The 27,517-nt window shown below is 42.6% G+C and overlaps 1 protein-coding gene across 2 annotated transcripts in view; it reads left to right on the top strand.

The window, feature by feature from the left end:
• tmcc3 (transmembrane and coiled-coil domain family 3) overlaps positions 1-27,517 on the top strand; it is a 56,879-nt gene that overhangs the window by 25,599 nt on the left and 3,763 nt on the right. For both annotated transcript variants that reach the window (XM_083935346.1, XM_083935347.1), the window contains exons 2-4: positions 23,901-24,074; positions 24,940-25,721; positions 27,124-27,259. In XM_083935346.1, coding sequence (XP_083791472.1) covers positions 23,901-24,074; positions 24,940-25,721; positions 27,124-27,259 — 1,092 coding nt within the window. The remainder of the gene's footprint in view (positions 1-23,900; positions 24,075-24,939; positions 25,722-27,123; positions 27,260-27,517) is intronic.

The raw sequence follows: 27,517 nt of genomic DNA, 5'->3' as shown, positions 1-27,517 counted from the left end.
GAATGAATTTATCTTCTGTTAATCGACTGATTGTTGCATCTCTAGATTTAAGTAAATTAGTGCAACGTAGCAAACACTTTTGAAAAGTTGGTTCTTTTGTTTTGTTAAACGTTTTAATGCCAAAACCCCACATTTAGTTTGCACAGGGGAAAGAATCAACATCAGAAAGCAATTAATTAAATTATAATAACAAATCTAAGCCATCACATTTGGCTGTAGATGTTTTACATGTTGAATTATTTCTTACTTCATTGTTGTGAGTCTGGAACTGTGTTACTTCTTAAATGAGTCTGTTCCTGGTTAAATAAAGGTTAAATTAAATGATAATAATATTCATAGTGTTTGATTTAATACCATTTAAAAAAAAAGGCAAAACAAATAAGAGAAACTCAGTTAAACAAACACAAAAACAATCACAGTTTAGTCAAACAAGACTGTTGAATTTGTATTATTTGTGTTGTTATGACTGAAAAAGTGAGTCGTCTAATTCCCCTAAACACTTTTTTAATACCATCAGGCTGACGAATAAAGGTGTGTTATTTATTTACTCCATGTAAACGCTTAAAACGGTGTTTCATTTCATAGTGTCTTCTTACGTTTTATTGTTTTGCTACAGCCACGGTGGCTCTGCAGACGAGACAAACAGCTCTTTACCTTCAGACACAGATCATCTGCCTCCCACCGCTGCTGAAAGCTCCTGTCCTCCATCTTTCTTTGGGTCGTTTTAGGGGAGGGGTGGATGAAGTTTGTCTGCAGAGAGACTGGTAGCATGGATGCTCGTGGTTGTTATCAGAAAAGTAGACGTGTATCTGCTTTATACTCGCAGATCAGCTCTCAAAGAACCTTGATATGATCTTGCGGGCCAAATATAATTACACCGCGGGCCAGAGATGACCCACAGGCCTGAGTTTGACACCCCTGACATACGGTGTGTGTGAGTGTGTGTGTGTTTAGGGTTAAGCATATACGAGTCGGGCTCACCTCCTCTGTGATGAAGTGGGAAGGCGACTGAATGCAGTTACGACATTGATCTGTTTTTGCAGGTAGAAGATTTATTGTAATATCAATATGGACGGTGCTGAAAGGTCTTGTGTGTTTACATCAGCCCAAAACAGTGTGTGTGTGTGAGAGTGTGTGTGTGTGTGTGTGTGTGTGTGTGTGTGTGTGTGTGTGTGTGTGTGTGTGCGGTGTATAATTAATGCACCAAGTAGCATTTTCTCTCGCTCTATCATTAGATCACTTTCAAAGAGGAAGATTTTGTCCTCTGCAGGCTGGACTTTTATGTGTGTGTGTGTGTCTGTGTGCGTGTGTGTGTTTGATCCAGAGGAAAGAGGATGGGGGTGTGTTTCCTTCTCTGAGCTCCTGACAGTATCCCCTCTGGGCAGCTGGGTGTTTTCCTAAGATTCTTGTTCTTCTTCTTGTGGATTTACGTCAACGCAGAGGACATTTTCCAAGGTCTCCTTCCAGGTTCTTGGCGCTCGCACAAAACAAGGAATTTGTTAATTTCTTTAAGAGGTTTTTGTGTGATGAATGCAACGTGCAAAGACTTCTGTAACTCCGTCTCTCCAGGCCTCAGTGTTAGACCATTAAACACTCAAACGCTCTGACCGTGCAGGAGCCATTTTCCCCCTTTACGGCACACGTGAATGTATAGTTTTCTCCGGTCAGTGCAGTTATTTTTCCATCTGTCGTCCAATTAGAGCTGAAACGATTTGTTGTTGGACAGAAAATCAATCGGCAACAGCTGTGATGATCAATTCAGTGCTGCATTTAATGATTTTATCCACTTATATCGATCAGTCGGACAAATTCAGAAGAGTTCGGCCCACAAAACGTCAGAAAATGGTTCCCACAGTTCAAGGTGACATCCTTATAACAGTCAAATAGCAAAGAAAAGCATGAAATTGTTGCTGACAACTTCAGTTTTAACGGACTAATCAAGTAATCGCTGACGTTTTAAATCAATTAAGTAATTTATTGCACAAAATACCAAATATTCTTTGTTTCCAGTGCCTCAAACATAAATATTTTCTGCTTTTCTGTGTTGTATTTAATTGTAAACGGAAAATCTTTAACTCTCTTGAAGACATTTAATGAAGTAACCCATGGTTTGTGAATTTTCTCACGCATTTTCAGACAATTATGGTTTTTAATGGAAACACTAATCCACAGATGAGTAAGTTGTGAAAATACAGGTTGTAGTTGCAGCTCCGTCACTGCCCTCTGACACAACAAACAGAAAACAAAAGGAGGAACAGGCTCTTTATATATATATGTGTGTGTGTGTGTGTGTGTGTGTGTGTGTGTGTGTGTGTGTGTGTGTGTGTGTGTGTGTGTGTGTGTGTGTGTGTGTGTGTGTGTGTGTGTGTGTGTGTGTGTGTGTGTGTGTGTGTGTGTGTGTGTGTGTGTGTGTGTGTGTGTGTGTGTGTGTGTGTGTGTGTGTGTGTGTGTGTGTGTGTGTGTGTGTGTGTGTGTGTGTGTGTGTGATACACAACTACGTCGTTTAAATTGATAATAACAAGCATTTAGTTTATATTTTGCACTAAAGTTGTTGCCGTGATGTGGTGGTCAGCACTGTCGCCTCACAGCAAGAGGGTTCCTGGTTCGAATCCCAGCTGGGGCCCTTCTGTGTGTAGTTTGCATGTTGTCCCCGTGTCTGTGTGGGTTTTCTCCGGGTTCTCCGGTTTCCTCCCACAGTCCAAAGACGTGCAGGTGTTCGGTTCATTGATGACTCTAAATTGCCCGTAGGTGTGAATGGTTGCCTGTCCAGGGTCGGGGTCCAGCCCCCCGCGACCCCGACAGGGACAAGAGGTTGAAGATGAATGAATGAATGAGTAAAGTTGTTCATAAATTGAGAAAATACTCACTTATTACGTTGAATTCACACTGAATTACACAGAAATAGACTCTACCCATGTGGTTATTTCATACACAGTAGACTATTTATTTATTGGATTACCAAAAAACATGCTATATCGTGATATTATTATCATAAATGAAATGATCGCTATCACAATACGACAGTTTGTATTGTCTGTGAATCGTCTTTTGTTTGTTACATACCTTCTTCTTCCATCTTTTAGATTCTTTAGAAAGTTTAATCTTTTGTATCGTACTTCCATTGTGTGTTTTTGTTACTGTTTTTAATCTAAACGTTAGGTGGACATCACTTACAAGCCCTCAGGGGTGTTTTTTATGTCCCATCTGTGCATTTGTGTAATTTCTGTGTTATTTTAATCTTGTTTATTTCTCACAAATAAATAAATGACATTAAAAATGAAAGGATGGAAGGTATCTGCTGTTAGTCCAGCCCCGTTACAAATGAATCCATTAATTTAGGACATCTTTTAAGCAAAACTATGAAACAAACAGCTTCACAACTGTGAGAACTTTATCTGTTTTTGTGTCTTATGTGATATTACAACAAGCTAATTTGGGATTTACAACATTTTCTTACACTGAGCAAACGATTAATCTCTCATTAGTGCAACACAACCTTCTGTCTTCTGTTCAGGCTCATTTTAAACTTTGAGATGTGACACGTTCTTTAAATGATCATGGATATATATATATTTATAGATGGTGGATAGAAAATAGAGTGTGTAAATATAGCAGAGTATGTTCCCGGCCTTTTGGTGTAAATGCTTGTTGCCCTGAACGACACAACGTATAATTACACTCAACAGGTCACAGCTTGTTTTTGCTTTTCTTGCTCTGCTTCTGTAATATACAGGAAACCAGATTCTGCAGTACGCACACACACACACACAGACACACACAGACACACACACACACACACACACACACACACACACACACACACACACACACACACACACACACACACACACACACACACACACACACACACCACAGTGATGAGCTGAGCCTTTGTTTGGTCATTGAGAGCGAACAGAATTGGAGGAGTGAGTGTCGTTGAATGGGGGAAGCCGACCGGCGGTCTTCGCCTTCGACGCGCTTCAGTGGTTATTACTGCCGAGGTGCGCGAGCCCGGCTGTGCTCAATGGCATCTGTTGTCAGGGCAACCGGTGGAATCTGTGCCGTATCCTGGAATAAAAAGGATGCTTGAAGTTATTGAAATGAGGGAAGTGAATTGAGCGTGAGAGGACGGACGGAGCGCAATCTGTGAAATGTAAAATGGCTGAGACGTTTTCACGTGTTGGTACAGGGAGTTTATCTCTTTCTCCCTCTGTGCTTTTGGATTAGAGATAGAGTGGGCTAAGCCGACAGTGAATCGACACACAGCAGCACCGATGCCGGGTGTGTGAGTAACACGGTGTGGATTAACCGACACACAAATACCCTGCCCATCAAAGAAATCCCGCGTTGGGCTGACGCACATGTACACACAGCTGTTTTCCCCCCTAGTCATATCACATAACGCTGATTCATCGCCAATTATTACACTCATGTAATATGTATTAAAGGGATAGTCTGGCTATTTTTGAAGTATGGCTGCATGAGGTACTCACCCATATTAAGTGTGTTACCTACGTAGGTGACGGTTAGCATTAGATGGTCGCCATTCTTGGAATTCGTCGGCTGCCGGTTTTGCAGCAGATAAGCCTCTGGAGGTCACACGTGGCCAAGACTTCCTCTTCGCATTTTCATCCAAAGACTGTATAGAAAACAGACATAGCGTCTCCGTCAGGGTCCGTTCTCTCAACTTGATCCAATCGTCCTCTCCTACGGGAGTCGCCATCTTGTCAGACTTTGACTCCGCCTCATTTCCTCTTCCCAAAAAAGTGGGGTGTGACGTTGGGGGGAGGGAGAAACGTCCATCTGGCTGACGTTTACCTCCGAGGAGAAGTGAGGGCCAGAGGCTAGCTGTCACTCGAGAGGCCACGCCCCTAATTATTCATAAACTTTAACCTCCAATAAAAAAAAAACTGGCCTGGTACAAAAATATTACCTGTACCTAAACATACAGACTAGAATGTCTTCTTGGGAGAATTTTTGTCCCAGGCCTTAAACAGGTTTAATGATGCTGTGTAAACGGCCTGTTTAACATGGGGCTCAATGAGAAACTGCTCTGTTATGAAACCTCACACTCCGAGAACTGCAGTTTTAGGCACTTCCTGATTGGATCAACCAGGAAGCCTTGCAAAACAACTATCCTTCTTAGAATAGTTTATCAATTAATCAAAGCTGCCGCTGTAGTAATAAAATAAACTACCATAAACGTATGTGTGTAAATAAGGGCTTTGTCTTTAAACGAGGCGTCTTCATGTCGAACTGTGCGCCTGATTAAAGTCTGTAATCGTAGACGTGAAGTGAAGTAAGAAGCTTTTATCATAAGTTACGTTCTCTCTCCAGTTCCAAGCTTCAGAAAATACAAAAACCCAGATGAAAGGGTTTTAGATCAAAGCTCAATCATCAAATCAGGGACTTGAGACGTGTTTTTTAATCATTAAATGTAAAGTTTCCACTGTGACACGCGTGTGCAGATCATCATCATCATCATCATCATCATCATCATCATCCTTTCTGTGTTTGGAAACCAAGTGTAACACAGAGAAGAGTTCAGCTGCATTCAGCCCCTCGATAGAGAAACACTCCATTTTTAGACGCCTGATTCATACCACCGCAGTGTTCTGCACACACACACACACACACATGTTGGCGTGAGCACAGGCCTGAGCTCTCGTGATAGTAACTGTGTCCACGCAGTCTGAATGACCCTGCTTCCTTCTGTCAACACACACACAAATACTCCAAATGAATTACGTAACTGTGTATGTGTGTGTGTGTGTGTGTTCATATGTATTTATTATATTTACACTAGAGCTGAGACACTTAATCGATTCACTAACAAGAAAAAATCTGCAGCTATTTTATTGATTCAAAATGAAACGTTTACGTCAGAAATTCACTACAATCGGAAAGTAGAAAGTGAACAATTGTTGGGTTTTTTTCATAATAAAAATAATTTTGGGGGGTTTTGAAGACACCACTGTTCTTTTTTCTAACTCTTTTTATCGGGGTTTTCAAAATGAAGCACATTTGAAAATAGTTCAGTAGTCAAAATAGAGTTTCTGATACAAATACATAGAAAATATCATTTAAAAAAAAACAAAGAAACCCCCCCAAAAACTCCAGTAAGGCACGTTTGCAAGATATTTTTAACCAATTAAATTATCGATTTTTATTTTTAAAAAGATTCAAGAGAGAAAACAATGATTAAAAAGAGAAATAGAAAAAAGAAGGGTGAAAAAGAAATAAAATAAAATACTTCCAGATCGACCAAATGTTTGCGTCTTCTGTTTAAACATTAAAACCCGGCTCGGTCGGAGAAGAAGTCAGTGCATTGTTCTTAAAGTGGTCTATAAAGGTCCCCAGATCTGTTATAAGTTGTTTTCACACCCTCTCAATGAGAGTTTAATCTTTTCCAGCCACTTAGTTTTGGACATTTCTGCTTCTTTTCTATTATTTTGAAGACAAAACAATTAATCTGTTAATGCATCAGGCAATTTTAAAAAATGAAGACTCCCGTAGTGGCAGTTTCTGAATGCGTGCAGTGTGAAGTTCTCTGTGGATTGATCGTTTTAATTATGTCACAGTGTTTTAAAGCACCTCCAACTGCTTTTATATAAAAAAAAGACGAGAAAATCCCACTTTTTTACAATATTCGACCTTTAAATTCCCCTTAAAGCAATTCTTACCTTTCTTGCGTGTCTCACAGCGCTTCCCTCCAAAGTCCGAACCTCTTCCACCTGCCTGACCTCTGACGCTCCCTCCTCCCCCAACACATGCGTTGAGAGAGATATGCTGCGTTCGAGTGCCATGGGAAGTCCGAAGTTTTGGACCTCCAACTAGGCAAAGTGCAACCTCCTGCGAGGGAGAGTTTGAGGGAGATCGACCTCCCCTGAATTCGCACGTAGGAGGTTCCACTTTGACAGGAACTCCAGTTGCACTTTGCCCAGTTGGAGGTCCGAAACTTCGGACTTCCCATGGCACTTGAACGCAACATGAGTAGCGCAAGTGAAACGGAGCGATTGGAGACAGGCAGGAAGCTCCGCAAATCATTTAGTTAAAATGATTGGTCAGACTTTTATCAGAAATATATGAGAATTGAATTTATTAGGAGCATTTTAAGATTACAAAAGAGAAGTGTAAAAATGCCAGAAAGGTAAGAATTGCTTTAATTATACTGTTTTATTGTTTCCATAAAGTCAGTGTATTGTGCGGAGGTTAATTCTCATCAGGTTTGGGTCACAAAATGATTAATTTGACCTCATATCAGTGTGGTCAAAGGTTGGACTAACTATGCTGCTGTTGTGATTTTAACATGTTCGTTTAAAGGTCACAGTGTGAACTCGGACCTTCACTTGTTCTTTTCAATCTAATCCTCCACCTGTGGAGTTCAAACGCCGACTGACCTCCACTCTTTCTCTCTCACTCCCTTCTTCTTCTGTCGCTCTTTATCTCCATCACTTCCTCTCCCTCGCCTTCCTAAATCTCTTTTCCGTCTCATTCTTTTCCTCAAGATTACACCCTCACACGTCTGTATCCTCACCCCAATCGCTTTTTAATCTCTCTTTCCTCTGCGAGTATTTATCTATTTTTTTTAGAATGGGAGCGAGGGCCGCTGGGTAATCTTTGCTCTGGAAAGCAGCAGCAGATTAAAATCTCAGATTACAAGAGAAAAGGAGGGATTACAACTTTTTTTTTTTTTGCATGCGGGTGTGTAAAGCAGGTCATATACAAACACACACGTGGATCAGATTGTGTGGAGATGTTCTCCTTACCTTTTCAGCGTGTGTAGCACATGTGATCAGTGTTAAAGCTTTATATATGTGTGTGTGTGTGTGTGTGTGTGTGTATGTTATTAAGTTATTAGCTGATTCTGGGCTCCCTGCATGTAAATGGATTGCCGGTAGTTAATTGATTTTTGATTCAATATCCATTCAGACCTCTTTCTCTCTCTCGCTGCAGTGTGATTTATCGATCGCTTCCTGTTTTTTCTGTGTGTAGTTAACAAAGCGATGCAGCCAACTAAATTACATAACAGAGGGTCCTTCAACGGCTGAAAATGTTCTCAAAAAGAGCTCTGCGAAAAGCACATTTAGTCCTGTACCACAGCAACGCACTGCCGATCTTAAATGATCCCTTCAATCGTGGGAAATGTTCCGTATCAGCTTCATTTAAAAAGAAATAAAACGTCTAAATATAGCGCTTTATCCATTTGCATCATTAATTCAGAGATATTAGTTTAATTACTACAAACCACAGACTGTAGAAACATAATGGGCGCAGCTTCCCAGCCAATGGTGAGGCGGATAATGTCCAGCAGGGGGCGACTTGACTGACTCCAAAAAAGAAGTGTGATTGTGTAGAAGTCAATGAGAAAATGAGCCTGAACTTCTCACTTGATTTATTCCCTAAGTAAACATTTTTCTAATGAGTTTATGGTCTAAATCATTGGTTTCCAGTCTTCCTCAGTGCAGCATGATGTTCATTTGTTAAATTATCGTCACATTTAGGGTAAAATAGATGATGAAGCAGATGCTAAAATAGCCATGAACTTGTTTTTGGGGTCAGTATTATCGTTTAGGACGCTCTCACAGAGTGCTTTCACTTCTTCAGAGTTGATTTGTAATGTTTGGGTCGCCTAAAAATGTCTTAATCAGCGTCTGGTGGTTGCACCTTGCTAACCAAGCTACCTAGCTAGCATTAGCATGAGCTTATAACCTAAGAAAATTGTCAATTTTCAACTGGCAACGACGGGTTCCAGGAGCTCCTCGATCGAAAATCGGTAAAAGTTTCTCTCTTTAGTGTTAAATTTAGCGCAGCACCATTGAAACGTCACTTGCGTAGCGGCCCCCCTGAAGCTCTGCCCCCTTATCTCTTGCAGCTTGCACCCGCTGTTGTGTTACGATTGTCAAGTCCGCTCCGTGAAATCGCTCGAACCGTGTTTGTGTACTTCTGCGGTCCATTGTTTCGGACCTTATCCGTCTCACAGAGGACTGCTGGAGAGTGGAGACGAGCGGCAGCATCCTCTTCGCATTTGTGAAAAATATGTTGTTGTTTTTTTGAAGCACAACATTTAAATGCAAAGCACATTGAAGAACCACAGTTCAACCTCACAGAACTGCTGGAGCTGACGACTTTTAGTGCTTTTTTAGTTATTCTAACGTACCAGTTGAGTCTTTTATTCAGTTTGAGTGGATGTTTTTTTAACGTGTACGCTGTTATGACAGAGTAGCTCGTGAGACATTGACAGACTCTTACACCAGATTTGTTTCTTCTGGGGACGTCTGAACCGATGAGTTTAAATTTGCAGAGTGTAAAAGGGGAATAGATGAGGAGAGGATGAGAGCTCAGTCCGTCTCTCATCCCTCCATCTGTGGTTTGTTAATGAGGCTCTGGGGCTTTTCCTGGGTCATGTCACTGCAACAAGATGACACTTTCATACTGTATGTTATGACCATGTCTGAGAAGCGTCAGAGCTGCTAGAAATTTGGTTGCTTTTCTTGTCTCATAGCACACATGTCGCACACAGAAGTTATATGATTTGACAACTCTTGACGCTCTCTCTTAAATAAAACATGTCAATGCACGATCTGAGGTGCGCAATTGCAGAAGGTTGGGCCAAAAAACTGTCAAAATGGCTTATTTGATGTATGTAAGTGTCGAAAAAGACCAATGGATGATTTTGAGCCAGAATGACACTTTAAGATAATGTAGGATATATTTCCTAAATCTCATCTCGTCTTCAGCCTCTTATCCGGGGTCGAGTCTCGGGGGCAGCAGCTTTAGCAGTGGACCCCAAACTTCCCTTTCCCGGGCCACATTAACCAGCTCTAACTGGGGGATCCCGAGGCGTTCCCAGGCCAGTGTGGAGATCTAATCTCTCCACCTGGTCCTGGGTCTTCTCCGAGGCCTCCTCCCAGCTGGACGTGCCTGGAACACCTCCCTAGGGAGGCGCCCAGGGTTCATCCTTACTAGATGATCCTGAACCACCTCAACTGGCTCCTTTCAACGCAACGGAGCAGCGGCTCTACTCCGAGTTCCTCACGGATGCTGAACTTCTCCCCCTCTCTCTAAGGGAAACTCCAGCCCCCCTCCTGAGGAAACACATTTCGGCCGCTTGTACTCGCAGCCTCGTTCTTTCGGTCATGATAGATTTCCTAAATGCAGTTAGAAAATATGTTTATGAAATACCTTAAGTCCAAAATGTCCCCCTAAACTAACATAAGATAGTATTTCAGACCTCCTGCACCCTTACTTCCTTGTTTGTTCAAGGTCAGACGGTCCGATCGATGCTAAATGTTTCTCAGATACTCTCCATTTATTCCCTTTTCATCAGCATCTCACTGATTTTTGCCGCGCCTGTGATTGATTTCACGAGTCAAGTGCACAAGTCAAGTGTATAGATTCTCAGTACCGAAGGCGTTATGACAAATGGTCACATGATTTAAAGTGCTGTTGAATCAAATAAAGTGGCTCTAGAAGCAGCAATGACTCGTGGCCATTTGGCATTACAGTGTCAGTGAATAACGAGGCAATTGAACGCGGTGTCAAAGCAATTTGTTAATAATTATAGCTCATCAGAAGCAAAGTGATGAAGGACTCATTAAACGTAGCAGCTTTGCAGAATGGTTCAACGTCGTGGTCTCTTAAGTGCGTGCGTGCGTGTGTGCCAGTGCTTGTTTGTCTGTGTGTGTGCGTGCGTGCGTAGCCTGTCGAGACTTGAAATCAGCACATGTTTACGTCCCGTCAGCCTCGCCTTGGGTTTGGCCTCGGGACAGGTGTGTCTGTGTGCATTACTGCAGGTGGAGCAAAGGTGGTGTTATCAATGCAGTGGATATTTAGTGTCTACAGGTACAAATATCCAATTCTATTGTATTTATACTCTATCTTTATCTTATTTGCACTTTTTTTGCACTGATTGGGCCGGGAGAAACGGCATTTCATTTGTTTTTGTATGCAAATGAACAAAGAAATGACAAATAGAGCATCTTGAATATTTAGAGATTGTAATTTACAATCTTCTGGGCTTTATTAAGTTTGACAGAGAACAACATTTTCTGTTAGCGACATGATCGTAATTGTACTGAATTAGATAGCCAAGGCAAGTCTTTACTATCTGAATGACACCATTTATCATTAGACCCTCGAATCGCCAAAAAAACAACTTTTAATGAGTAAAGAAAGGTTTCTTTTCCACCATTAGAGGGTTTTTTTAGGGAGTGTGTTTGTATTCAGGCCCATTTCCCATCTCTGCGTCTGCTCTGTGACTGTTCTGCCTCGCCTCTATTCTCTTGGGTAATTCTCGGTTGTATATCCGGAGCCCCGTGGGGAGGTGGTGAGCCTGTCTGCCTGTTCCTCTTCCCCACTGGAGGCTTCTCCTCTCGGGCCACGTACTCACGGATGGTCCTCCAGGCGGGAGGCTCTCCAGACCAACTCGCATGAACCAAATGTGTCATTTCACCTTAAACCTGCCCTCTCTTTGTCATCAGAGGTGAACTGAAAACACTTCTCCAGCTCTGAACGTGATTTGAATAGAAATAGGCGCAGTTGAATGAACACAGCTGGAGGATACCCTGTCACCAAAACCAGTTCTGTTGTTTTTTTCTTCTTCTGTTCTTTCCTGGCACAGATGATTGTGATTGGCATGATTGGATGATTGATGTGTTTGGCATTTAGGTGCGGCACAGCTCCCATTCACAGATTTCCAGAAGCTTCACATTGTACAGACCAATCACAACCGTTTATCTCATGTGGGGCGGACTTGATATTCTGTGACTTTATTGACTATTTCTTGGATAAAGTGTTTTAAAAAGCACATTTAGGTGTACTGTAGCTGTAATTTGAGAAAGTTTGAGACCAGATCAGCCATTTTCGACTGACCAAGCTCCATGTTTCATGGCTCTGATTGATTGTAGGTCGATCCAGTTGCATTCAGAGGCATTTTGGTCTGCACCAAATGAACTTAGAGGTCCCAGACTAATACGCATATGGGATTCAGATGTTTTTACACAGCCATGCAGCAACCGACCTGTTAACTAACCTGTCAACTGCCAATCTTCAATAGTGTTTCCCAAAAAGTTCATTCATTCGTCTTCAACCGCTTGTCCCTGTTGGGGTCGCGGGGGGCTGGAGCCGATCCCAGCTGACATGGGCCGTGAGGCGGGGTCCACCCTGGACAGGACGCCAGTCTATCACAGGACACATAGAGACGAACAGAGACAGACAACCATTCACACCTACGGGTGATTTAGAGTCATCAATGAACCGAACACCTGCACGTCTTTGGACTGTGGGAGGAAACCGGAGAACCCGGAGAAAACCCACGCAGACACGGGGAGAACATGCAAACTCCACACAGAAGGGCCCCAGCAGGGATTTGTTTCTCAAAAAAGCGTTCTTAAAAGCGACTCCTCCCTCGGGACATTGAGCTCTGAGCGACAGAACAAAAAAAGCTACTTTTCAAATCTTCTTTACTTTAAGACACTTTCCTCTTGATTGGAGAAAAGAGGAACTTTCTCTGTTTAATTATTAAAACCGGATTCATTATCTGAGGAGATAAGAGAAGTTATGAGCTCTGAATTCACAGCAGTGGAGAGGATGTAAAAGTTAAAACAGCATCAACATAATGTGAAAAGTCTTTAGCAGCCCACAGAGTGAACACTTGTAATCTTAATAATGAATAACTGTGTTGGAGACCCAGCGTGTAACTGTTGCATTAAATATGCACAAACACAATAATTCTGCTCCCGTTTTGGTTTAATTTGTTTTTCGCATTTCATGGCTAATTTGTGCCTCACAGATTGAATGGATTTCCATCTAATTTGCAGTCGCAGTGGTTTGTGTAACCTGCACCTTATTCCCTGGCAGCCCGGTGCATTAGTTCTAGTAAGAGCTTTTCTCTGGAGCCCCTCAGGAAGTGCACTCATAAATTACCAGGGATACTCATCTGTGTTATTCTCACGTCTGTTGAAACGGAGTGGCCTTGGCAAACCTGAGCAGGGTTGGCTGGATTAAGCTTTTTGATCGTGGTCAGAGTACGTGTCCATATTTGTACAGACAGCTGCTGTATATTCTGTTAGCCCCAAAGCAATTTCAGGGCGCACTCCCACTGCCCGCCCGTACCGTGCCCCGTGCTTTTTGGTCCTTGTCCCCCCCTCCAGGCCCGTTTGTACTCACACTACCTGGGCCTCGGAGAATGCTTCTTGCTGCCTATACGTCATCACGCCGTAACACGTCACACGCATTGATGACGTCATGGCGATGCGTCGCCTTGTTAACAAATCTTTCCGTAGACCTCTGAGTTTTTGTGCTTCTTGTCGACTGTTTTTGAATCTTTTCATCGACCAAATCTGCAGTAAACACTCCACCTCCGCATCACACCAACGTGAACCTTTCGCCGCCATTGTTTTAAATGTCTGCGCATGGTCCCTCCTTCTTTTTTCTATGTCCCAACAGGCGCAAATAAAAGGACGTCAGAACCTGCTCGTACACATGCGCACACTCGTGCACGTACATGTGCAAACGTGCTTTACAAAAGCCCACCTCTCCCAAACCATACAGTTGCACTCACTGGTCAAACGAACTAGACTTTACCTGTTAAACATGGGCTTGGGCACGGTACAGATGGGCAGTGTGAGTGCGCCCTCAGTCAGAAGCAACTGGACTTATTGCACACCAATTTGGGTCGGCAACACTTAAAATGGTGCGTGAAAATGAAAAGGTTTGGCTACATGAACTGATGAAGCCTCTTGGATGAGAGGTGAAACCTCTTCCTAGACAAACAACCAAGTCCAGTTGCTTTTGACTGACATTTCTTTGGGGATAACGAAGACGTGGACACATGAGAACATTCACAGACTTTATTCTGTGAGGGAAGAAAGCGATAAAGCAGCAGGAGGAGGAGAACTGATAGCGAAGAAAAACAAAACAGAACATCCATTTTTCAGTGGAGATAGCGATGTAGCTGTAGGGATGTTGGTCTGAAATATCTCACCAACTATTGGATGGGCTCCCATGAAATTTAAACACTGATTCCCTGACTTCTTTCTCTCTGTACCTGTGAAACTAATGACATTCTCTTTGGTCTCAGCCGTACTGTGTTTTTACTGCTATTTAAGTGCATGCTAACAAACATAGTAAACCAACATGGCAAACATTATACTTGATTAACTTCAGCATGCTAACATGGACGGATTACTGAACAGGCCCAAAGGCTCAGGGGCCCTAAATTACAAATTGTTGCTAAAGGTAAAACACAAAACGACCACAAACATCTGCTGAATGACTTAAAGTAGACATAAAAACCATCAAAAACGTACACATAAACCAACGTATCAACTATGATCCAAAATGACTAAAAATTGATGTTAAAACAAGCACAAAAGAAAACTAAAACCACTAAATATAGATGCAAAATGACTAAAAATGTATGTTAAAACAAGCTCAAAGAGACAAAATGACCTCACAGAAAAGTAAAACCACTCGAAATAGATGCAAAACGACAACAAACAGACATTAAAACAAACACAAAGAGACAAAAAGACCCTATAGGAAAGTAAAACCGCTAAAAATAGATGCAAAATTACTAAAAATTGATGTTAAAACAAGATCCAAGAGACAAAAAGACCCTATAGACAAAGTAAAACCACTCAAAATAGATGCAAAAAGACAACAAATAGACATTAAAACAAACACAGAGACAAAAAGACCCTATAGGAAAGTAAAACCACTAAAAATAGATGCAAAATTACTAAAAATTTATGTTAAAACAAGCTCCAAGGAACAAAAAGACCCCATAGAAAAGTAGAACCACTCAAAATAGATGCAAAACGGCTGCAAAGAATCGTAAAACTAAAATGGAAGAAAAACGACGACACAAAATATAAACAAAGGGACAAAAAATAAGAACGTTTGGGTGTTTTCCTATATAGACAGGTATAATAATGATAATAACAATAATAATAATAATAATAATAATAATAATCCGTCCATGAATGCTGTTAGTGCCATTGCAAGCATGTTAGCATGCTGATTTTAGCATTTAGCTCAAAGCAACACCTCTAAATGTCCCTCTGGATCAATAACGCGTCCATCCACCTGCTTTCAATATCATGCGTTTGTTATTTTGGCAGCGCAGGCCCTCACCCTCCGTCCATGCACCAGGCAATCTCCTCTCTCTGGTGAGTTCATGTTATTAGCTTAAGAAATCTGGTTTTAAACATCTCCTCCACTAAATCTCTTGATCTCCCAATCCCATTATTTCCTCCCCAACAAACTCAAACACACACACACACACACACACACACACACACACACACCGGTTTGATTCAGAAGTGGTGCTAATCCGGTTCAGACTGTGACTCCGCGCTGGGTTAGAGCCGACTAATGGACGACTGACTAATGTGGTTTAATCCCCCTTTTTCGTTCAGTGTTTTTATAAGCTGTCATTTGTCACGGAGGAGGAAGACTCATAATGATAAATGTAGGGGAGATACATTACGCACGATCTTAATACAAAATACATTATTTTGCTTCTCATTCTTTCTTCTCTCTGAAACTAATAAGAAACTGATTCATTTGTTTATTTAGTCGATTAATCTGTAGGTCTGTGTGTCGTCAGAAAATAATCTACCAATAGTTTGTCTTATGTTGTTCCCACCATCCAAAAAGATTTGCTTTGCACCATTTATTTGCGTCATCTGCACCATTTATTACGCCGCCTGACAGGAATTTGCGTCTTTGCATTGACTTTGCATGTAATCGCGATGTCCAAGTCATGCCAAACATGTCCGATGGAAACACAACATCACACAATTAACAGTCCAAAAGACACAGGAAGGCTATTTTTCCCTCATTGAAAGCTGAAACCAGCAAATGTTTGGCATTTTTTGCTCGATAAATGTTAAATTTTCGCGGAACAGAAAGTGTAGCGGCCACTGTAGACGTGATTGCATCCCATCGTAGGGATGCATATAATCTCATCTCATCTCATCTTCACTCTCTTATCCGGGGTCGGGTCGGGGGGGCAGCAGCTCTAGCAGGGGACCCCAAACTTCCCTTTCCCGGGCCACATTAACCAGCTCTAACTGGGGGATCCTGAGGCGTTCCCAGGCCAGTGTGGAGATCTAATCTCTCCACCTGGTCCTGGGTCTTCCCCGAGGCCTCCTCCCAGCTGGACGTGCCTGGAGCACCTCCCTAGGGAGGCGCCCAGGGTTCGTCCTTACCAGATGGTCCTGAACCACCTCAACTGGCTCCTTTCAACACAAAGGAGCAGCGGCTCTACTCCGAGTTCCTCAAGGATTGCTGGAGTCTCCCTTAGAGAGAGGGGGAGAAGTTCCCACCTGTGAATACCCGCTTCCTGGTTCTTTGGGTCATGACCCAGCTTTCATGACCATAGGTGAGGGTAGGAACGAAGATGGACCGGTAGAACAATAGCTTTGCATATAATAATTTATTTAATTGTTGATTAATACACAGATTATTTTTATCTTCATCATCTTCAAATATCTTTGTTTTGTGCAACAAACAGTCCAAAAATATTCAGTTTACTATCATGAACAGCAAAGAAAAATCCCCACATTTGAGAAGTTGGAGCCAGAAATGTGTGGTTTGAAACACGACAGCCCTGCAGATTACCATATCTATCTACCCACGCGTCTTATCAGTGCGTTAATATGTATAGCTCTGGTGAGATGCTATTGTTCTTTCTCCCTGTTGACGTTGATGAATAACTTAACCAGCATGCAGAAGGGAATTTACATTTCCTGTAAACAGCCTTTACTTGATGGATGAGCGTTGGGGATCGATTCGTTTATCTGTCAGTGGCGGACAGCTGCAGATTGTTTTTTGGAAAGAATAGTTCAACTCTGGGATTTCTCAAAATTGCACTGATTTGCTGAAGGGCAGGATTGTCCATGACGGATGTTCCTGACTTGATTCTACCTCTGGCTTGTGTTAGTGGAAAATGAATTGATGCATCGGAGGCAAGAAAACTCTCTGACCGACAAAAGAAGGTTTCCCTCGGCAGTTGTTTCCTGTGTGTGTGCCAGGCTGCCGTCTCCCCGTGGCAAGGTCCCTATACTCCCAGCTCCCATCAATTAAGACGCTCTGATGAGCTTAGTGGGAGCTTGTGAGGAGTTAAATGTACTCTGTGTGGAAAATAGATCTTAGAGTTTGGATATCAAGTCTTTAAATCTGACAAAACACCCTTTCAAAGTAATATTTCTGGGTCCAAGCGCACAACGGACAAACCTGTGAACGTTTTACCATCACTTCTTTCTTCAGTTACGCACCTTTTCATTGATAGGAGAGCAGTAAAATGACAATTCAGCCGTTCTTGTTCTTGATCTGTTGTAAAAATATGACTCGGTTTACGTCACGACTCAAAGACAGTGTTGCCAGATCTCACAAGAGAAACAACCAACCAGGTCAATGAAAGCAAACCCAGAAGAAGCGACCTGGTAATTCTTCAAAGTAATAAATGAAAGCCCAAAATAGGCGAGATAATCCACAATGTGGCGAAATAAATTTCACTTAAATGGGTTTTCTCAGGAGGGGGTCTGGAGTCTCCCTTAGAGAGAGGGGGAGAAGTTCAGCATCCGTGAGGAACTCGGAGTAGAGCTGCTGCTCCTTTGTGTTGAAAGGAGCCAGTTGAGGTGGTTCAGGATCATCTGGTAAGGATGAACCCTGGGCGCCTCCCTAGGGAGGTGTTCCAGGCACGTCCAGCTGGGAGGAGGCCTCGGGGAAGACCCAGGACCAGGTGGAGAGATTAGATCTCCACACTGGCCTGGGAACGCCTCAGGATCCCCCAGTTAGAGCTGGTTAATGTGGCCCGGGAAAGGGAAGTTTGGGGTCCCCTGCTAAAGCTGCTGCCCCCGCGACCCGACCCCGGATAAGCGGCTGAAGATGAGATGAGATGAGATGAGGCTTGTCTCATTTTTTTTTTGAAACAGTAAATCTAATGTCTGTTAGCCTTATCGAAGAAAACGCCGGGAAACGGTAACTATGGGGACAGATATTATGGCCGGATCCTGCAGAAGGACAAACTTTGATGTTTCGCTTTATTAAACGGGTAAGTTACAGGAGGAGCGGTTCATAAAGGGAGCAAGGCAAGCCCAAAAGAGCAACTACACTTAAGAAACAAGCCCAAAGAAACGCAGCCTGCGAATGACTATATTTGTAAGTGCCTTTACAGAAAAACAAGCCCAAAGTGCTCAAAGACCTCACACACGGACGCACACTATCCTCATCCTGACTGCTTCGCCTTCAAGTGGTCATTATTTCATTGTCTGTTCATCTGCAGATTATTTTTAGCCACACCAGAAGCATGGCTCCTGGAAGGATGAGGTCAGTCCGTCACTGAAATATCTCAGCATCTTACAGATAGATTGGTACATTTTCTACAAACATTCATGGTTTCATAACTGTGAACCTCTCAGTTCTCCTCTATCTTTGGTTTGGAGTGAACTGTCTTGACAACTATTGGATGGATAACCATGAAATTTGGTACTAAACATCCATGTTCCCCTGAGGCGGGATAACTTTTGTGACAATCTGAATTTTCATCTCATCATTCAGATTAATCTAAAAATCTATCAATCACAGTTGACTTCTTTCTGCATTCTAGAGAAACCACTGCAGCGGTTTGCTTGTAAGCGCGGGATCGTATCGGCTGAGTGATACATCGGTCTGGCTCCAGTTTTAATGGTCAGTAGCTCCCTCTAAGGAAACAGTTCGGAGCCCATGTTTCACTTTAAAGAGTTGCTGCTTCCACATTTATTCATGCATTTTTTATTTTGTGGAGACACGTTGAACCGCCTGGATCCAGACAATATCTCCTCCTTATTTTTCCCGGTGAACTAACAGCCTGGCATGTTGCTTGAGCGTGTGTTTGGCTGTGTGTCCACCCATCTGTATAATAATCTAAATGGCCTCGGCAGCGCGGACCAGGCCAGGGAGTCCGGGGCGAGTTGTGACCTGATATCTGCTCTGTAAAACAGACACGTGTGCGCCCTCAAAGACATACGGTGCCTCTCTGTGTGTGTTCACATGTCAATAATTTCTCACTCTCACACCCTCAGACCCACTTTTCCAAATGGATGTCCAGTACGTGTGCGGACTGCTGAGCGCGAGGCTCCGTCAGCCCCGTGTTTGAACACTTGAATCTCCTGCGACTCAGCTGATCTGTGACCGGGCTGTTTGTGCTCTGGAGGCAGCAGAAAAGGAGAGAGGGCAAATGTTTGCTTTGTGCAAATGAAAGCGTGATCCGCAATCACAAACGGGAAATATTCAAGGTTGTGTGTGATTTTCAGTAGAAAGACGGTGCACAGTTACAGACTCACAGTGTGATTTAGCTCTAATCATCAGGCTGCAGCTGATTTTGAATTATTAAAATCAACTGTTAATTATTTTTCTCATTGACCTTTTACCACCTGCTGTTCCATCTGTAGATGGCGACCACTTTTACTGCTATAGCACCATTAATACTAACATGTAAGTAAGTATATTGCTAGAGGTTATGGTATTACTTCTGGGCGTTTGAATGACTTAATGGAAACTAGTTTTCCACTGATTTAACATTGTCAGACTCATGATGAACAGTTTTATTCTTTAGAAACAGTATTAATAGCATAACACAGGGTTTGTACAGGTGCTTGAAATCCCTAAAAAATGCTTAAATTTCAAGGTTTGCAAAGTGCTTGAATTTTGGATAAAATGCTTGAAATTGTATTTTCATTTCTTTCACAACCAATATCTATAAAGGTGGAAATAAGATGAGTCAGAGCCTGAAATGAAAACGTGAAATAATCATTTTCAGTATGTATGTAATCATAGAAATATATTATTTTCCCACAGCTGTAAGGTGCTGGAAAAGCTTGGAAATGGACCTTGAAAGTGCTTGAATTTGACCTTTAAAAAGGTGCATGAACCCTGGTATCAACACCCAGACTTCCATACGTATGTCAAATGCAGTATGCTTAAAATACCAGGATGTCCAGCAGGCTTTTCTCCAACTGATCACCAACTATTTTGATAATTGGTTCATCGTTTTAAGTCTTTTTTTGGTCTAAATTCTTTGATTTTAGTGCGATACAATCAATTTTCTCTAGACGGCAGTGAGGCGGCGCCTGTTTACTTTTTGTTTGCACCCAAGCGTGATATATCGGGATTATCCAGACAACACGCGGAACCTGTTCCTGTCAGTAATCACTTAACGTTGATTTTCGACATGTTTCTTCATCGCCCCCATTCTAAAGTAATGCAATATGCATCATCTGACGTGGTTATTCAGCCGTTTTATATTTACCTTTTATTTTAACAGTGAAAGAACCAGGTCGCGGGTACAAGCGTCTGAAATGTGTTTCCTCAGGAGGAGGGCTGGAGTCTCCCTTAGAGAGAGGGGGAGAAGTTCAGCATCCGTGAGGAACTCGGAGTAGAGCCGCTGCTCCTTTGTGTTGAAAGGAGCCAGTTGAGGTGGTTCAGGATCATCTGGTAAGGATGAACCCTGGGCGCCTCTCTAGGGAGGTGTTCCAGGCACGTCCAGCTGGGAGGAGGCCTCGGGGAAGACCCAGGACCAGGTGGAGAGATTAGATCTCCACACTGGCCTGGGAACGCCTCAGGATCCCCCAGTTAGAGCTGGTTAATGTGGCCCGGGAAAGGGAAGTTTGGGGTCCCCTGCTAAAGCTGCTGCCCCCGCGACCCGACCCCGGATAAGAGAGTGAAGATGTGATGAGATGAGATTTAACAGTGATGTGTGAGTGCGGAAATGTAATAACAGTCTGTGAATCGTTATTTTCTTTGCCCCACACTGAAAAAATACCTTTGCCAGTGATTATCTGAACTTGTTATTACTCCGGGGATGAAATGAATCCATGTCTTTACCATTTCTCCAGTTTTCAGTCAAGTGCTGAGTGTAAACGAGTTCAGGGAAATAAATTCTGTGACACATTTATTTGTTTTAAGAGAAGATGATGCAATAAATTCTGGAAATATTTACAAAGACTCTTCTCTCACACACTGGTTTTGCACTTGGTTATCCTATAATTGTTACATTAATCAGGTAATAAAAGATAATCTTTAGAATAATTGATAAATTAGTGGTTAGGTTAAAAAGCCAGGTATGATGCACAGCAGAAAACACACATACCGCCTACAGAATATTGTGTTTTAGGGATTTACGGCCTCATCCTTGAAGCTATAAAATGTTAAAATCTCATCAGAAGCTTCCTGACCGGCAGTCAAACAAACCCTCAAAGTTGTTTATTTCATCGCTTTTATAAAAGAGATGAAAACAAACAACTCTTCCATTCGTGAAGCCACAAACGGCAAATGATTCAGTACTTTTTTCTACTTAACGTTGATTGTATCGGCGCTGATTTGCAGCACAGGTTTGTTCTGGCTGCCTCTCCGGCCGTCTGCTCGGACCGATGGATGTGTGATGTTCTGAGGGTGTGAGCCATCTGCAGGAGTAACGAGGAGAACAAAGTATTTGCATGAATGACTTTTTGATATCACAGGACTCGGGTTCGCCGCTCGGGGATGACGGTTGCTGACTCTGCAGGATGAATAACAAAAAGCCACAGGACACAATTAAAGTGTCATGTCTTCTGCTCGTCTGTCTGTAAGAAAACAGACAACAAGCCAAAAAACAAAGCATAAAAAACGCCTTCGGGGTTTGTCAGCAGTTCGCCCGTGTGTGTGTGCGTTTTGGAGCTAAGTGTGTCAGTGTGAAGCTTTGCTGCCGTGGCAACAAGAGTTACCGCATACTAATATTTTAGGTTGCCTTGCGTAATCGTCTGCTTTTGTCAATACAGAGTGGATTTTCAGTACAAGAGCCACTGGAGGCTTTTGCTTTGGAGCTCCACTAACTGAGCATTGTGCAGATTTACCGTCTCATCAGCTGCTTTTTTCCGTTCCTCTTTCCCTCCGGTCTCCGAACACAAGAATCCTCTCAAGGCCGTGCACTCAATACTCTTTTGATCCACTTGTTTTTCCTTTTTTAAGCTCTTATCTTCCGTCTTTCTTGCCAGGAGACGAGGCAAGAAAACCCAAAGCTTTTCCATCATAAACACACCTGATGTTTTATATCAGCTACACGCGATTGTGCAGCAGGTTTATGGAACAAACGTCTGCACAGAGCAGCTTCTTACGTCTGTGCGAAGTCTGTCTTCTGTCTGCAAAACATGTTTGTTTATGTCAGTATACCACTTGCTATACTCCAGAAGAGGTTATACGTCTCTTGGAAGTTGTTAAACGACGATAATAATACAGTTTTCACCTCTCGTACTTGTCTCAGCAGCAGTTATGATCATGGATATACCTCTCCAAGGTCGTAATCATAATAAAACTAATGACAGCATCAGTTGTCGCCTGGCTCTCTAGACGCTCAGAGGGGACTCCATTAGTCAGCGGATGGAAAATACTTTTTTCAGTACATTTTTAAGCAAAAGTTGTGAAAACAAACGCCCCCATTCTCTACTTCCAGGCTCTCAAATGAGAGGAAATGCTGCTTTTCTTTGTCGTATATCAATGTGAGGTAAATATTGGGGCTATTAAACTGTTTTATTGAACAAAAGAAGACATTTTTTAAAAGAATTATATACTTTTGTCGCAATAAATTCATAATTGAGTGCGTCTAGACTATATCCAATATGTTTCTGTTTATTGTGTGTGTTTTATACACCCAGAGGAGTATGGATTAATTACTAATAATAAAGAATAAAAGAAATACATGAAGAACAAGAAGAGAGTAACACCGACAACAATAATGAAAACATCCAAATTCCCACCAACAGGACGTTTTAAGACGTCACCTTGTCTGTGAAAATGTGACGGGAGTTTTTTTAAACGTCCCAAGGTTAACACTGAGACATCAGGCTAGTGAGATGTGTGATTACTCACTGTCTTAATGATGCCGGGGACAGCTACTGTTGATGGATAACGAGCTTGAGTGGGAGGCTGCTGCTGCTGCTGTGCTGTCATTCACTTGAATGGCAGAAGACAGAGGGGACATGACGGCGATTAACCTTAATCAATTAGTAAAAGTATTGTGGTCACAAAACTATAAACTAGACATGTCTAAATAACAAACGTTTGTTTAACTTCCTGGTTGATCCAATAAGGAAGTGCCAAAAACTGCAGTTCTCTGAGTGTTTCAGGTTTTATAACAGAGCAGTTTCTCATTGACCTCCATGTTAAACAGGCCGTTTTCACAGCATCATTAAACCGGTTTAAGGACAAAAAAACATTCTCGTCTGTATGTTTAGCTCATATCTCCATGACAACACTGAGGGGGGTGATTTTTTTTGTACCAGTCTAGTTTTTATTTTATTGGAGGTTAAAGTTTATGGATACACATAATTCATGCCCTTTTTTGGTCAGAGGAAATGAGGCGGAGTCAAAGTCTGACAAGATGGAGACTCCCATAGGAGAGGACGATTGGATCAGGTTGAGAGAACGGACCTCGACGGAGACGCTACGTCCATATTTTATACAGTCTATGATACAAACACACACATTGACACCCTCTGTTTTCCATCCCCCTGAAGGGGGCGTGTCCTTGTCGATGAAGCAATGCTGGTCTGAATATAACTGTATTCACCCTCCGTCTGAAACGCTCCGTTTTAGCTCCTGTCTCTTTAAGACCCCACTCCTGCAAAAGCCCAGTCTGCTCTGATTGGTCAGCATTTTCAGGTCTTCTGAATCTGCACCGTCATTGCAGGCAGGGAATAACTGTAACGACACTGTAGCAGCACTTTCTACCTAAATATAGTACAGTTGCAACATCACAACGGTACAGGAAGTCCAGACGGCTCGTTTAAAACCGCAGTTTCACGGTATTTATGTAGCACCTCCACCTGTTTTATGATAATCCTCATTCTTTTGCGTGTGTGTGTGTGTGTCTGTAGGCGGAGCGCAGCGCTTGTGATGTCAACAACATCCTCAGCATCCCGGTGCCCATGCGCCGCGGCGGCTCAGAGTCCAACCTGGACGTGGTGGACAGTGTCGGAGATGACGGAGTGGGCCTGGACTTCACCAAGGGAGCACTCGGCATCGACAGCCTGCAGCAGAAGATCCTCAAGGTCAGAGGAAACACTCGTCGCCTCCTGCGTGGTCTGTGTGTGGGTTTACTTTGGCCCTGTTACACAACAACGCTCACGGGTGAAATTGACCTTATTTTTAATCAGATGTGCCTTTCTTTAAGACGGTGACAGTGTTTTTGGGGCTTAAAAACGCAAAATAGTGAAACCACCCTCCTGAGTGGAGATCCAAATAACGCTCCACTGTTGTGTTTACGTGTAATGGGGTTAAAACGACAATATGTTAAACACAAACGGGTAATATTTACTTTTTTACAGCAGAAAAGTGGTTAGCAAACATAGAAGATGCATCAATCAGAAACAATAGGTTGTGACAAGCAATATAAACAAGGAAATATCGAAAGATATTAATAATATAAAAGCAGAGAAATATAAGAATAATAGAAACAGTATATACATTTATACATTTACAACATGGCACAGGGGAAGTGCTATTAGTATTGCACATATGCGATTGAATAATAGTGCAGTTATTGTCCGTTTGGGTGTGTGTGTGGTCTACTGGGAGCTGTGCTGGTTGTACAGCCTGACAGCTTCCTTCAAAGTCTTCACCACATATTGTTTATTATTTAAGTCTGGAAAGGTTTGGACGTAAACGGCAATGAGACTGGTTTGCGGAGGCGTACAACCACAAGTTGGTTGGTTTCTTTCATTGCGTATTAGAAACAACTGTATCTAAACTAGATCATTAATAAGTTAAAAAGAGATTAATTCCTGCTCCCAGTGATGTAATAAACACTTTTTAGTAGCAAGTAGTATGTTTCCTTAAAATTACACTTCAGAACGGCCTTGGATCCAGTAATTCACTAATTCAACTTCCTCCGTTTTCCCTCCTTTCTGTCTTTAGGTGACGGAGCAGATTAAGGTGGAGCAGACGGCTCGGGACCAGAACGTCGCCGAGTACCTGAAGCTGGTGAACAGCGCCGACAAGCAGCAGGTGGGCCGAATACGCCAGGTTTTCGAGAAGAAGAACCAAAAGTCGGCGCACACAATCGCCCGGCTGCAGAGGAAGCTGGAGCAGTACCACCGCCGCGTGAAGGACGGCGAGACCAACGGGAAGCACAGCCACAAGGATGGCGGCAACAAGGAGTCCGGCACTCACAGCAAAGAGGGCAGCCTGCGGGACGTCAGTGCCACCGGGCGCCACCCGGCTCTGGATAAAGTGAAGACAATCGGGCCCGGTGTGTCGCTCTCGCCGCCGTTCTTCTTCAACAAGTCGCGGGAGATCGCCAACCTCATCAGGAACAAGTTTGGCAGCGCCGACAACATCGCCCACCTCAAGAACTCCATGGACTCGGGGTCGGGGCTGCAGGTGGACGCCGGCGCGAGGGGTCTGAGCGGGAGTGCCACCACAGTAGCCAAGGCGACCAAGTACCAGAGCGATGACGAGTGCTCCACGGGGACGTCTGCGTCCGCCGACTCCAACGGGAACCCCGCTGGGGGCTCTGGAGCCGGGTCTGGAGGTCCAGGGAGGTCAGACTCTAACGGGCGGCTGGGGGAGGTGCTCGACATAGTGCGGGAGATAAGGGAGGCTCAGGCTCAGCTGGCGGAGGACATGGAGACTCTGAACACACAGTTCAAACGGGATTACAGCTACTTCACACAGATGATGCAGGAGGAGAGATACAGGTCGGTACAGCATCACAACATCAGGGATTTAAAACCTGGACTAATGTGAACTACTTCAAACATAGACATAGAAATGCAAACCCACCAAAAAAAGATGGAAATGACAAAAAATAGATGCAAAACGACCACAAAAAGATGCAAAATGACAAAAAATAGATGCAAAACCACCACAAAAAGATGTAAAATGACTGAAAATAGATGCAAACCCACCACAAAAAGATGTAAAATGACTAAAAATAGATGCAAAACCACCACAAAAAGATGTAAAATGACTAAAAATAGATGCAAAACCACCACAAAAAGTTGCAAAATGACTAAAAATAGATGCAAACCCACCAAAAAAGTTGCAAAATGACTAAAAATAGATGAAAAAACACCAAAAAAAGATGCAAAATGACTAAAAATAGACGCAAAACCACCACAAAAAGATGCAAAATGACTAAAAATAGACGCAAAACCACCACAAAAAGATGCAAAATGACTAAAAATAGATGCAAAACCACCACTAAAAGATGCAAAATGACTAAAAATAGATGCAAAACCAGCACAAAAAGATGCAAAATGACTAAAAATAGATGCAAAACCAGCACAAAAAGATGCAAAATGACTAAAAATAGATGCAAAACCACCACAAAAAGATGCAAAATGACTAAAAATAGATGCAAAACCAGCACAAAAAGATGCAAAATGTCTATAAATAGATGCAAAACCAGCACAAAAAGATGCAAAATGTCTATAAATAGATGCAAAACCACCACTAAAAGATGCAAAATGTTTAAAAGCAGATGCAAAGCAATTTCAAAGACATACAAATCCACTTAAAATGAAATAAAATGAGCACAAATAGAAACAAACTGACTACAAAAAGACTAAAGTCGACTCTTTGAATGTGGGCGTCTTGTTCCTACGTAGACAGAGTGAGGGGCCTCTCATATCTGTGCCCAGGGGCCTGTTGCCTCGTCAAAAAAAAAAAACATTTGGAAACAACTATGTCTGATATCAGGCTGCACAAACAAACAAAACAAACACAGAAGATGTTTGATTATTTTAAGGGTCACTTCTGCTGCAGGTGCGTTCCTGGAAACACTCATCCTGAGCTACGCATTTTGTCTGTACATCATTGAAGTTCAAAGAGCCTTTGACAGTTATCGTAAGCTTCTGTAAACTAAAATAAATGGCCGAGCTTTCACACAAACCTCCAGACTGTTGCTAAGTGAACCAAGGGCAAATGTGTTCAGCAGCAGTAGTAGATAAACTGCTGTACTTGTACTCACCCACACATACACTCAATTATGCACTGTTTTCTCCCTCTCTCTCTCTCTTTGGCGCTCTGCCTCCACCTACTCTCTGTGTGTGCGTGCGTGTGCGTGTGCGTGCGTGCGTGCGTGTGTGTGTGTGTCAGGTATGAGCGGTTGGAGGACCAGTTAAATGACCTGACGGAGCTCCACCAGCATGAGACCAGTAATCTGAAGCAGGAACTGGCCAGTATAGAGGAGAAGGTGGCCTACCAGGCGTACGAGAGGGCCCGGGACATACAGGTAACGTGTGTTTTGTAATAAGTCATAGAGTGTGGTCTCTACCTTCTCCGTAAAGTGTCCTGAGATACCTTTTGTTATGGTTTGGCACTGTAAATAAAATGTAATTGAATTGAATTATTTCTGTGTTAAATAACATTCCTGAACTAAGTTAAAGGGAAATTATGTTGTTTTATCCTTTGTCTTGCATTTGCCATTATTTAGTTTTCTTTTATAATTTGTCTTTTTTAAGAAGAAGACACACACGCGGGCCACGGAGTC

Source organism: Echiichthys vipera (genome assembly GCF_963691815.1).
Source record: "Echiichthys vipera genome assembly, chromosome: 20".
In the NCBI taxonomy this organism is placed as follows: Eukaryota; Metazoa; Chordata; class Actinopteri; order Perciformes; family Trachinidae; genus Echiichthys; species Echiichthys vipera.
The sequence above is the reverse complement of the archived record's forward strand: the minus strand, read 5'-3'. Positions and strand labels throughout refer to the sequence as shown.